Below are 11,822 nucleotides of genomic sequence, written 5' to 3'. Positions count from 1 at the left end.
TCTTTTTCACTTTTTGTAGTAGTGTAATTGCAAATATCATGCATGACTTTGTTGAACAAATGGGGTTGCATTCTAAATCGCCTTCGATCAACATCAAAGTACAAAGAAGTTGGGATAAAATAATCTTCCAAAAGATTCTTACCCCGAGAATGCCTATGTCTGTCCACATTCCGGCGGCAGCCAACTTGTGAACCACGGCGGCGACCTTGGTTCTCTTCATCTTGCAATGGCTATGACAACTTGTTCATCGACTTGTCTCTGCAACTCATTGGTTTCATCTGCTCTACGGTTTCTCTCATTTGTTTCTCGCTCTTGCCTCTCCAAGCATCTCCTAAAATCTTCCATTGAGAATAAATGGAGTATGAATTCTAAACTCTGAGAAATGAAAATATAGAAAGATGTGGTGTGAGAGGTATGAGCCGAGCCTCTGGTTTTATAGAAAATTTTGCCAAGATAGACATGCCACGTGGCTTGATTTGATTGGATGAAAATCTTATCTGAAATTTGAAATTCATCCGAAATTTGAACCCAAATTTGTATGAAATTTGAATTTTGAACCCAAAAATCTTATTCAGAAATTTTATCCGATTATGAATAGTCTTGACTTGTAGGAACCTGGAAATCTTATTTGAAAATATTATCCAAATTAATTATTGAGGTAAAAAAATTTGTAAAAAAACAAAAAAATGAATAGTAATTGCCCTTAGCCATGACAATGGGTGGAAACACAAAATACTATTTGCAAGGGCAACTACTATTCACGTGAATAGTGGCTGCCCTAGCTCCTCCCTTGCCATGACAAAGGGCAAATGGGTGGAGTTGCTCTAAATATTAACCCAGCGCCTCTGTTTCTGTGAATTTGTTATGTCATCAAAGATTTGAAAATTCTTTGCTAAACTCAAAGAATTTCAATTCTCTGCTAAACTCAAAAAATCTCACATCTCAACACATATATATATATATATATGTTAATTGATGAAATAAAGACCAAAAGATGCACTAAAAAGGTGAGGGGATGCATACCTAAAGACAAAAAGGATGCAAGAACTCGCAGCCAAGAGAAATAGAAGGTGCCTGAGACGAAGGTTGTAGAAATGATGAAAAATATGACAACGAACAAACAAATCCCTAAAATGAAGACCAAAAAGGAGGCTGGATTCGCAGCTCGCCTCCCCAAACGAAAATCAACGGCCTCCAAAGCATTTCCAACAGTGAACGCAAATCTTCCATCGTTGCCCCCCAACCATGATGAACTCCTTCTCTGAGCGAACGAAACGTTCGCAGGGGAAGAAAGAACAGTGTAGGGGTGTAGAAAAGGTTTAGCGGAGGGCAATTTTGGTAATTCACTGTGCTTAAGAGAAAACAAAATTGAGAACAATAGTAAAAGAAGGGGCATTTCCATCATTACACTGCACTTAAGAACAGTGTAGGGGTTCATTGCCGTTTAGTATATATATAATTTTATCAAGGGAAAAACTTATATTGAGAAAAAGGTGCTTGGAGAAATAGAATAGATGGGTGGAAATAGTATCCATAAACATGATAATGTTTTTCTCTCTGTCTCTTAGCCTATCAATGGCCAAGTCAAATGGGTATTTATTATTTAAAATAACAAATGGGTATTTATTATTTAAAATAACAAATGTGTATTGCTTCAATTGGTGAAAACAATCCTGTTAAGTCTTTGAAATTAAAGGTGGGTGTTGATGGCTTCGTGAGTTGGAATTAGGGTAGTGATTGGGTGGAATTGGATGGAATTTGGGGGAGAGAGAGAGAGAGAGAAGGTTGTGGGAGCGTTGGGTTGATTTTTGTTAAAATTCTTCCATTTTTTCTATTTCATATTTCATGTTATTTTATTTTTTAGTATTTAGTTATTTTTAATGTACAAATTGGCTAATTTTGCTCTCATATTTAATGGCAAATTGAATTAAAGTTGAGAATTTAGACGGTAGGGAGGAAATTAGCTAAAAATAAAAGTTCATACCAATAATTTTCTAAAAAAAGGTTAGGGGTAAATTGAAATATCACTAGTAGAAAAATGCTCAATAGGGACCCCTTTATTAGAGACAAAAATAAAAAAAGTCTCTATTGAATGTTATTAGGGACTGATAATAGAAACAGTCTCTATAAAATACTATTAGGGACGGATTAATAAATTTTGTGACTAATTATTTGAATAAGTTAACAAATAAGGCACAAATAACTAACAACCGTGCCTAAAAGCCCTTCACCATCTTCAATAAAGGCACGGATAACTTAAAAACCATGCCTGCCTGCCCTCTTCCGTGCCATTGTACCAAGTACCAACTAAATACTTATACGTATATACATCATCGTCTACACCCTTCCTTCTTTCTTTTAACCCTCAGATTTTAGGTTTTTTGTTTTTTTTCCTTTTTCTTTTTTCAGGCAAGCAGAGCTCTCTCTCTCTCAACTCTTGAACTACCTCCTCCTCCTCCCTCCCTCCTCTCTCAACCTCTCTATCTCACTCAGATACTCTGTTCTCTCAGATCGTTTGTCGTGGCTTCACAGGTTTCAATTTTTTTGATAACCTTTATGACGATGTCAATTGGTCTTTGGCAATTGACACGTCGCTTCTCCAACTTATTCGTTAATATATTTTCACACCGCAGCCTTCCCTCAGTGTTGGAGCGGAAAATTTCGGATCCTCCAACAAGTAATTTTTTATTTCCATGTTGAGAAGCCGGACACCATATTTGATTATCACCATTGAGTGAGGAGGTGGGTACTTGCAAGAAAATACTCCGACGTCCAAGTCAGTGTTCGTTCATGAATACTGCAGTAGAATCAATCATACCTCCCTCCCCCTATGTTGGGGGATTAGTTAGCCTTTTATAGCCATTGAACCCTTGGACTCCAAGTCCCATATCCCTTATTTATCTCCATGCTCAATGGTAGTGGATATCATGTTATTTGATTCCATCCACTTCTTAAATTTAGGGTTCATGGGAAGTGACTTGTTAATTGGGCCTTAATTTTTGCTCCCACATCTGCCCCCTTTTCTCTCTCTGGACACGTGTCTCGGATGTAGAGAGAGAAAATATTATTTGTGGGAATTCACTGTGTGTAGAATTTTGTGAGTTGACTTGTACGATCTTCGATCACAAGCATGTGGACTTTCGTGAGTATGGTTTTCAACCATAAGTATGATCTTCGATCATGTATTCGACTTTCAACAACGAACATGGTCTTTGACCATGATTTTGAATTATGCCTTCATCCAAGTTTTGTCTTCGACATTAATTTTGCCTTCGGCCAAGTTTTGTCTTCGACATGAATTTCGCCTTCGCCAAGAGCGGTCTTCGACCATAAGTTGAATACTGACATGCCCCCGTTAGTTTAGAGTGCATGTTTGCTAACTTCATAATTTTCCATATAGAGAAATAGGCAATAGAGAAAACACTCAAAGTTTTCTTATTTTATCCTGAGTGGTGCAGTGGTTGCCCCACCACAGAAAGTTATTCAGCATTTGCAGTCAAGAGGTGCATGCTGGCCTTCATGCGGTCGTTTTTAACTAGTTGTCAACCAATTCTAACCATACAAGAATATAAAGTTAATCTCATCAACAAAAATCATTTTCAATGTACTCTAAAGTTTCACCTATGTATGAATCAATACGTAGGGTTAGTAGCATTTAGCTATTGAGCAGCATATGACTGGATTCAAATTCAAGCATTTTATAGAGCCATAAATGAAACTGTTCTCATCTCTCAAATGTAAGAGGAATAAGTAAAATACCGTAGTATGTGTATAATCAATTTAAAAGCTTCTGATCATACGCCTTTCAGGCCATGGGCTTCACCAACAATAAAAAATTAGATGTTGTAAAATCGCACTAGACATACCATAAGCTCATGAGTCATAAGACCAGGATCATCGTTCTTTATCATTCAGATGCTAATAGTTTCTCTATTTTTGCTTGTTGCAAATCATGCAATTCACTGCAAAGGAAAAGGTTGGACTTGACGCTCCCGCTGAATTCTAACGGCGGCATTGTTTGGGCCCAAGGGGCATTGCACCAGTCACCTTCGCTGGCCTTGATAAATCTGCCTTTCTGTACAGTGTAGACATCACACGTGGTTCTCTTGGCTCTCTAGTCATTGTAACAATTAGAAACCATTTTAGCCACAACCACCGGCAAGAAGATGCCCCCAGCGCAAGTTCATCGTGTACAGCTGCCATAAATGATCAGATGAGGTGCTGGTATATATTGAACAGGAAGTAACATCATGATTAATACTTTCCCTAGATTCCAAATGAACATAATATATCCTCTTTTCTTTCTTTGCCAAAGAACGGATTGCGTTTTTTTTTAAAAAAGACTACGTCAGAGGAATGAGAAAGATCTTATCTGTATCTTCATTCCGAAATGAAATTTTGAATATCTTCATTGGCTTAGAAGCTTTGAATGCACACCAACAAGCATGTGTTTCAATCCTTACTTTTGCATTGGTTGTCTTCTGGATAGTTCTTTGCTAGTGTGCGATTAAAGCGTTTCTTAGTCTAACTTTTTTGAGCAAAACATTAGCTTTGAAAAACTCTTCTTCTGAGCATTCAATCAATCAATAAGTGTAAGTATACAAAATCATCAGGTGTAAGTATACAAATGCGATATGCATTTGTAGGATAGATGGGCATCCAGATTTCAAAGAAACAGATTCTATGCACCATGTAAATTAGTGGCTCAACGTTTTTCTCTTTTTGTCAAAGAGGAACCAAGTCCATTTAATTCTAAACTGATCAAAATGAATGAGATGGTCCTTATCTGTGTAGTCCACATCCAAGTATAAATTTGGCATTCTGGCTCCTCATTTTCAAGAGATGCAGTTTAGAGTCTGCTGCTATTCCTCTCCCTCTGAGTTTCCCTGTTCTCCTGGCGTCTTTGTTTGTTTAGAAATCACACCACCTCATTGTAGTCGGACAAATGTGCACATATGGGGACAACATTTCAACCAACAATTGCATCCTGTATTTTGAGATAATAAAGAATCTGGGCAGCCAAAACATGTTAATTATGTCCCAGTTTTTAGTAGAGAATCAAGCGAGATAAGAAAAGATATCATTTGAAGCATGTAACTGCCTGCCCCCATCTCATCACAACAAAAGAATTGGGTTGTCATGAGTATGACCGTGAGAATGACAATCGAGTATATCCTTGTGATGATTAATGTTTTTGAGATAATAACAGAGAGATTAAAATCTGGCACCCACAATATATTACACTATGTAGATAATCAAGTGGGAATGAAATATCCCCGTTCGAAGGATTTAGCATGTGCCCTCCAATTCAATCCGTTTGTCACATGATGCAATAAGCAATGTTAAAAAAAGATTTTGATAATGCCCACATAAAACTTTCGGAGTGTATGGAGAAGTGCAATCATAGAATGTTTTCATCCAATCGTTAAATTGTGAGAGATAAAGAGTTAGAAATTTTTCTCTTATTGGGGGAGTCAACTCTTGCCCCCATTGTAGCACGGGTGAGCCTTCAATTATACAGTGTCCTTTGCTCCTTAATATGGCTTTTTGTACGGTTCCCACAGACGGCCCCAACTGTTGGAGCGGAAAATTTCGGATCCTCCAACAAGTAATTTTTTATTTCCATGTTGAGAAGCCGGACACCATATTTGATTATCACCATTGAGTGAGGAGGTGGGTATCTGCAAGAAAATACTCCGACACCGAAGTCAGTGTTCGTTCATGAATACTGCAGTAGAATCAATCATACCTCCCTCCCCCTATGTTAGGGGATTAGTTAGCCTTTTATAGCCATTGAACCCTTGGACTCCAAGTCCCATATCCCTTATTTATTTCCATGCTCAATGATAGCGGATATCATGTTATTTGATTCCATCCACTCCTTAAATTTAGGGTTCATGGGAAGTAGCTTATTAATTCGGCCTTAATTTTTGCTCCCACACTCAGCCATCTCTCTCAACCTCTCAGTCCCGTTAATTGCACCATCGAATGACCCCACCGAAACCCAGACGAAAAACCCCCAAATTTTACCCATAAACCAAACTCAGTCCGCTGCCTCCTCCAGCTCAAAGGCGAAAGGCGTAGTTGTTTCTTTTCTCCTCTTATTTTTGTAATTTGATCTGCATATTATAATTTGATAACTTTTGGAAGGTTTGAAAATTTGAAAGCAGAACTATCTTGTGTGTTTTAACGATTGATTTACGAATCCCTACATCATGAGTTTCAGTTTCCAGATTAATTAATCAGTATCTTGTGGATTTTAACAGGTGCGAAATCTCTAGTTGTTTGGACTCAGGTAAATTTGGTGTCGAAACCACTTTTGAATATGTGTTTGTGATTCTGTCGAAGCCACTCTTGGCCTCTCCTCCTTTTCATTGTGAAGTTGGACTCTTCAAAGGTGACATGTTTGAATCATTTTTAGGGTTCCATTTGACAGCGCACTCGCACTAGCCCAAATTTCTTTATAATTAGGGAGTCTGTGAATCATTTTGCATTTCAAGGTATGAACTTTGCCCTTATTTACACTTGCACTAACCTTCAATTGTCATCATAAATTTGCCACATTCTCCTAATGCTTGAATTCCTTGTTTTTTTTTTTCCTTCTTTTTGAAGTAGATTAATTAATTAATTAATTAGTTAACGCATTCATTCAAATGAAGGATTGACGCATTCTTTTACTGTTTAAGCTAATTTTGAGTTATTCCCTACCCTTTTACCCATTTATCTTGATTATTAATGGTCATCTATCTCTATGGTAGGTATTAACTGCGGCATTGTGATTAAATGTCATCTTCTGCTTTCCTCGAATTTACTAATTCATGACTCTTAGATTCTCCTCATTTTTTATACTTCCTTGAGCTTGTGGATGTATCTTTTAAAAATATCCATTACAATTGTCTTAATATCTTGGAAAAATTTGGTGTAGAGGAATGGAAAAAGACTTGAAGATGAGCTGCCCCTTGAAGCAAATGGAGACTACACCAAGTCAAGGAGGAGGAGCTTAATTAATGGTATTTTATGGCTGTTGATGAGCACATTTTATATCTTAATGTATATCCCTAAAATATATTTATTAGTCCTTTTTATCTGATAAATTTAGTTTATTTTGATGAAATTTTGTATTGAGTAGAGTTAGAGACATAAGGTTAAATTTGGTGCACTACTTTGACTAACTGTGCCTTCTATTTGTTATTGTTGGTGTTTTTCTTTTCTTTCTAATTTTATGCCATTCTTTTTAAGGTACAATAGACACGCTGGCTGGACACTTATTTGTTAATATGTTGCAGGTATTTTTCTCTAACAACAGATGACTTGGAGATAGTCTAGAGTCCTGAATCTTTGCATCATGAGGAGGATATGGTTAAGTGGACAGAAAGTTAAGGCCATGGGCTCAAGCTTTATAGGCTGTTCTGTTTGAAAACCACAGCTAGGTTGGTGCATATCTCTCTGTTTTCACATGGGTTTATCAAAATGTTATTGGTTCTTGAATGCTTATGTGATCTTGATTTATCATTGACTGAAATAACTCCAAGAGATTATCTACATTGATTCCCATTTGTTTCTTCAATTCGAAATTTAACTGCTATATTGTCATACTCATTCAAATCAGAAAGTTACTTCTTTTGTAACAATGGAGAAATAATCCTTTTACTATATGCTAAACTGATATGTGATCATTGCCCTTTCCCTTTTTTTATTCGTCACATTTTCTGGATGTCAGGAAGACGACTGCATAATCAAGCAAGTTGGGAGACCTGGTGCTAAATGATTGTCTATTCTTGCAGAGTTCTTACCAGGGTGAGTTATACTGTGAAAACTCACTTCCAGATCTTGAGAGAACCACTGAAATGCATGATAATATGCAAATTAGTTTGGTTTCCAATTTATAGGCATGCTGTTTGCATTTCATTTATATTGATATATACCTTATAGAGAGCACCTTACAATTACTGTCTGGCCAGAGGAAAGCCAATACTCAGTTGAGTGATTGTGGCAAATCCTGTCAAGCAACGAGAAACTCAATGGCGAATCAAGTCAAGCAATGAGGAGCTGAATGGCAGTTAATGGTGAATAGCACGGTGGAGCTCAATGAAATTCTGTATTTTTTCTCTTTTCCAAATGAGTTTTTGATTTTTAATATCATAACTGTAATATTCTTGTTAAAAAGGTTCACCACTTGCAATACTTGGTCTATTTTCAATATGAAAATATTAATGTAATAGTCCCGAGGATAGGTCCACCACTTGCGCAACACTTTCTGCATTTTCATTATGAAAGATTAATGGAATTATTGTTTATGGTGTATTCTCATTATTTTCGGAAGTGTTGAATATAAGTATTTCCATTAGGAATGTAATTCATTTATTTGAAAAACAATGAATATTTGAAAACGGGAAAGAAAACCAATGAAAGTTTGAAAGGCACGGATTGAGGCTGGGTTGCTAATGTTTAAATATATGAAAACTTTTAAAAGAATATTTTTTACAGGCATGGATGGTGGATAAATTGAAAATGACAAATAATATATAATAAAAAAACACCAAATAAATATAAATATATCAAAATAATGAAAATGCTTTTCTATTTTAGTAGGGACTGATGGGCATTCTGTGCCTTTTCATTATGTTAGGCACGGATGTATTTGGGATTGATGTACGCGTATTGGGTGCTAGGAATGTGGGACCCATTGCGAAAGCATTTAGTCTCTTTTGAGTCTTTTTTTAGTAGCGTGTAGGTATAAGTTCAGAGGACAAATTAAAGTTAAAGTACAAATTCCCCTCCATAATTTTATGAACATAACAACATATATCCTTCAAATTTGAGTCCAGTTATTTTCAAAAGAAGAAGGAAAAAAACGAAAAGCAAATTGAAAATGAAAATAAAAAGTACAACATTAATAATATATATCAAGCCTCTAAGCCTTCTTTTCATCATGTTGATATGGACTATTATCAACTTATCATCACATAGAGCCTATCTTGTAGATTGTTTATGAATTGAAAATATGTATATCTCCATGTCTTGTTAATAACTAAAGAACCACAAACTCCCCAAAATCCTACTATGAACCCCAACGCAACGAACATGTAAAACCATGGAAGTTGATGATGCCCATTGCCCTCGTCTTTGTTGTTCTTGTTATCTACATCCATGTCCACAATTGGTCTGCACTTATTTGGAAGTGGGGCACCACAAAGTTTTGGATTCCCCTCAAAGGCAGAAGCGTTGAAGCTTTGGAGCTGGGTGCCTGTTGGTATTGGTCCTTCAAGATTATTGTACGAGGCATTAAATTCTTTCAAGAAATTAAGACTCGCCAATGATGATGGGATTATTCCAGACAAGTGATTCGTGGAGAGGTCCAAAACCTCTAAATTTTTTAGGTTAGATATTTGGTCTGGAATGATGCCAGAGAAGTTGTTGGAGTTAAGAGCCAGCTTGCGGAGACCCTGCAATTGGCCTATCTCAGCAGGTATATAACCACTAATGCTATTGTTAGATAGGACTATCCATCCTGGTAAAAAATACAATATTTGCTGTGGTAAAAGTTGCTGTGGAAATTGTTGATTTGAGTTTATGCTGACGCTGCTGCCGGCAACAGGAAGTTCAAATTCATATTCTTCTACTTGAGATGCAATATTAGGTTCATAAAGCAACCTTGGTAGTTGACAAAGTTGCTGTGGAAATTCACCTGAAAGTCGGTTGTTTGGCAAGCTGATAAAAAACAGCCTAGGAAGATTCCCCAACCAACTTGGAATTGGCCCTGTGATTTGATTAAAACCCAGAAACAAGATCTCTAGATTCTTGAGCTTTGATAACCACATAGGTATTTGACCAGTGAGGTTAGAATAAGACAAACCCAACAACCGAAGATTTTGGAAGCCATGAAAATCAACCATGTCATCATCAGATGGCATTCCCTCACCCACAAAGGAACCACTAAGCAAGAGTGCGTGAAGACTTTTGCAACTCATCAATATCTTCATTGCCCCTGTGAGGTTGGTGAATCGGTTGTAACCAAGAGAGAGGAAGGATAAGGATTTCAATGAAAGAATCTCAATTTCTATTTGTCCCTCTAGATGATTTCCAAACAATCCAATGGCTTTTAGGGACCTACACGAATAAAGGCTTTTTGGAATTGTACCAGTGAAGTTATTCTTCCTTAGGTCAAGTTTAGTAAGTTGACTAAGTCTGGAAAAATCAAGCATGGAGATATCTCCTTCCAAGTTGTTGGATTCCAAACGCAATTCTACAAGGTTTGTGCAATTCATCAAAGATGGGGGCAAAGCACCTTCTAAATTGTTGAAATCAAGGGTCACAAACTTCAACTTAGATAGCTTCCCCAAATTGAGAGGAAGCTCGCCGTCAAAATGATTATAGAAGAGATCAAGGGTTGCAAGGTTAGTGAGGTTGACAATTTTATCACTAATGGCTCCATGTAGTGAATTGAGAGGCAATGCAATTTCTTCAAGTCTGGTAGCATTATAAATGTCTTCTGGAAATAATCCCGAGAGGTTATTGTGACCGGCACGAAAAATCTGCAGTTTGGAACACTTCCCTAACCCAGGAGCAAGGTTGCCGCTGAATAAATTGGAAGAAAAATCCAATAGCCTAAGGAAGGGAGAAGAATGTTGGAGACAAATAGAGGATGGGACATACCCTGTGAAAGTATTGTTGCTGACATTGAAACTAGTCAAGTTGCTTGCTTGTTGGAAGAATGAAGATGGAATTGCACCAAAGAAGTGATTGCTGGACAAATCAACTGTCCGGATATTAATGGATGGTAGAGAAAGTGGTAGCTGTCCAGAAAGATGGTTATAGCTCAAATCCAGGATCTCAAGTTGATTCAAAGACAAGAAGAACTGAGTTTCAAGTGAACCATATAGTGAATTGTGGGAAAGGTTCAAGTGGGTAAGATGCGTGAGATTTGCAAGTGAAGAGGGAGAGATACCTCCTTTGAGCCCTTTGGATGGCAAGAGCAAACGGGTGACCCAACCATCTTGATCACAAGTGATGCCCTTCCAACGACAGCAATCAATGGATGTCCAATTTAAAGGAGGAGAAGAGAGAGTGAAGGCAAAGGACAGAAGGGAGCTGCGTTCAGTTTGTTTGCAGGCATGAATATTTGTAGTTATAATGTAAGGGAATAAGAGGAAGAGAAGGAAGGCATGAGCCATTAGGTTATAAGCTTGCACTAGCATGCTGCTTTGTGTATGTGCCGTTGCTCACATGTATGTGTATTTATATATATAAGAACAACCATGCTTGAAACGATGCAAACCACCACCACACAACGCAAATTGATAAGTCGGGAAACAACAACCACTGAATGCAAATTATTGATATTGAAACCTGTGGGCCTCCAGAAGAGGACTTGACCGTGATATATGTGAACAGAATCCTTGTTGAATTCAAACTGGAATATGTTTTGACTATTTCCTTTTATTTTTAAGGCAACTGATAACTGATACCAGCTCATCTTCCAAGTTAATCACTCAAAGTCCAAGTTCAAAGTTGTTTTAATCACTCAAAGTCCAAGTTCAAAGTTGTTTTTCTTGTTGATGATTCTTCTAAGAACTCATCTTTGTCTTTTGAGTATCTTACCTCCACACGTTTGACGTGTGCTTTCCCTCATTGGTGTTTTCTTTCATTATGATAATTTTTCAAGGACTTTGGAAGATATATGGTGTTATTTTTCTTGCCAGATAGATATGGCCTGGGAGAGAGAGTGCCAGTCAAGCCTGATCCAACATTATACATTGACGTTCTATTCCTGTTCAGAGTTCTTTTCTTCTAAGAATATTCAAAATTGGAGGATAGTCATT

General features: G+C 37.2%; 1 protein-coding gene and 2 long non-coding RNA genes across 3 annotated transcripts; 2 read left to right on the top strand and 1 right to left on the bottom strand.

Moving 5' to 3' along the window:
- The first annotated feature begins 6,263 nt into the window (after window positions 1-6,263).
- On the top strand, window positions 6,264-6,999 carry LOC117626112. The gene is made up of 3 exons (XR_004585498.1): window positions 6,264-6,295; window positions 6,422-6,500; window positions 6,926-6,999. It is a non-coding gene; the product is annotated as an uncharacterized LOC117626112 (long non-coding RNA).
- Window positions 7,000-7,289: 290 nt separating this feature from the next.
- Window positions 7,290-8,239, top strand: LOC117626111. The gene is made up of 3 exons (XR_004585497.1): window positions 7,290-7,430; window positions 7,721-7,797; window positions 7,962-8,239. It is a non-coding gene; the product is annotated as an uncharacterized LOC117626111 (long non-coding RNA).
- Window positions 8,240-8,833: 594 nt separating this feature from the next.
- Window positions 8,834-11,191, bottom strand: LOC117625699 (receptor-like protein 2). The gene has a single exon (XM_034357232.1). It carries the CDS (start codon window positions 11,172-11,174, stop codon window positions 8,952-8,954), a length of 2,223 nt encoding a protein of 740 aa, XP_034213123.1. The 5' UTR covers window positions 11,175-11,191; the 3' UTR covers window positions 8,834-8,951.
- Window positions 11,192-11,822: the final 631 nt, after the last annotated feature.

The sequence above is a fragment of the Prunus dulcis genome, chromosome 4 (assembly GCF_902201215.1).
Source record: "Prunus dulcis chromosome 4, ALMONDv2, whole genome shotgun sequence".
Lineage (NCBI taxonomy): Eukaryota > Viridiplantae > Streptophyta > Magnoliopsida > Rosales > Rosaceae > Prunus > Prunus dulcis.
This window is presented reverse-complemented; position numbering and strand designations above follow the sequence as displayed.

Coding starts and splice junctions, on each gene's coding strand:
- LOC117625699 (XM_034357232.1), bottom strand. CDS start 11,174: ATGGCTCATGCCTTCCTTCTCTTCCTCTTATTCCCTTACATTATAACT.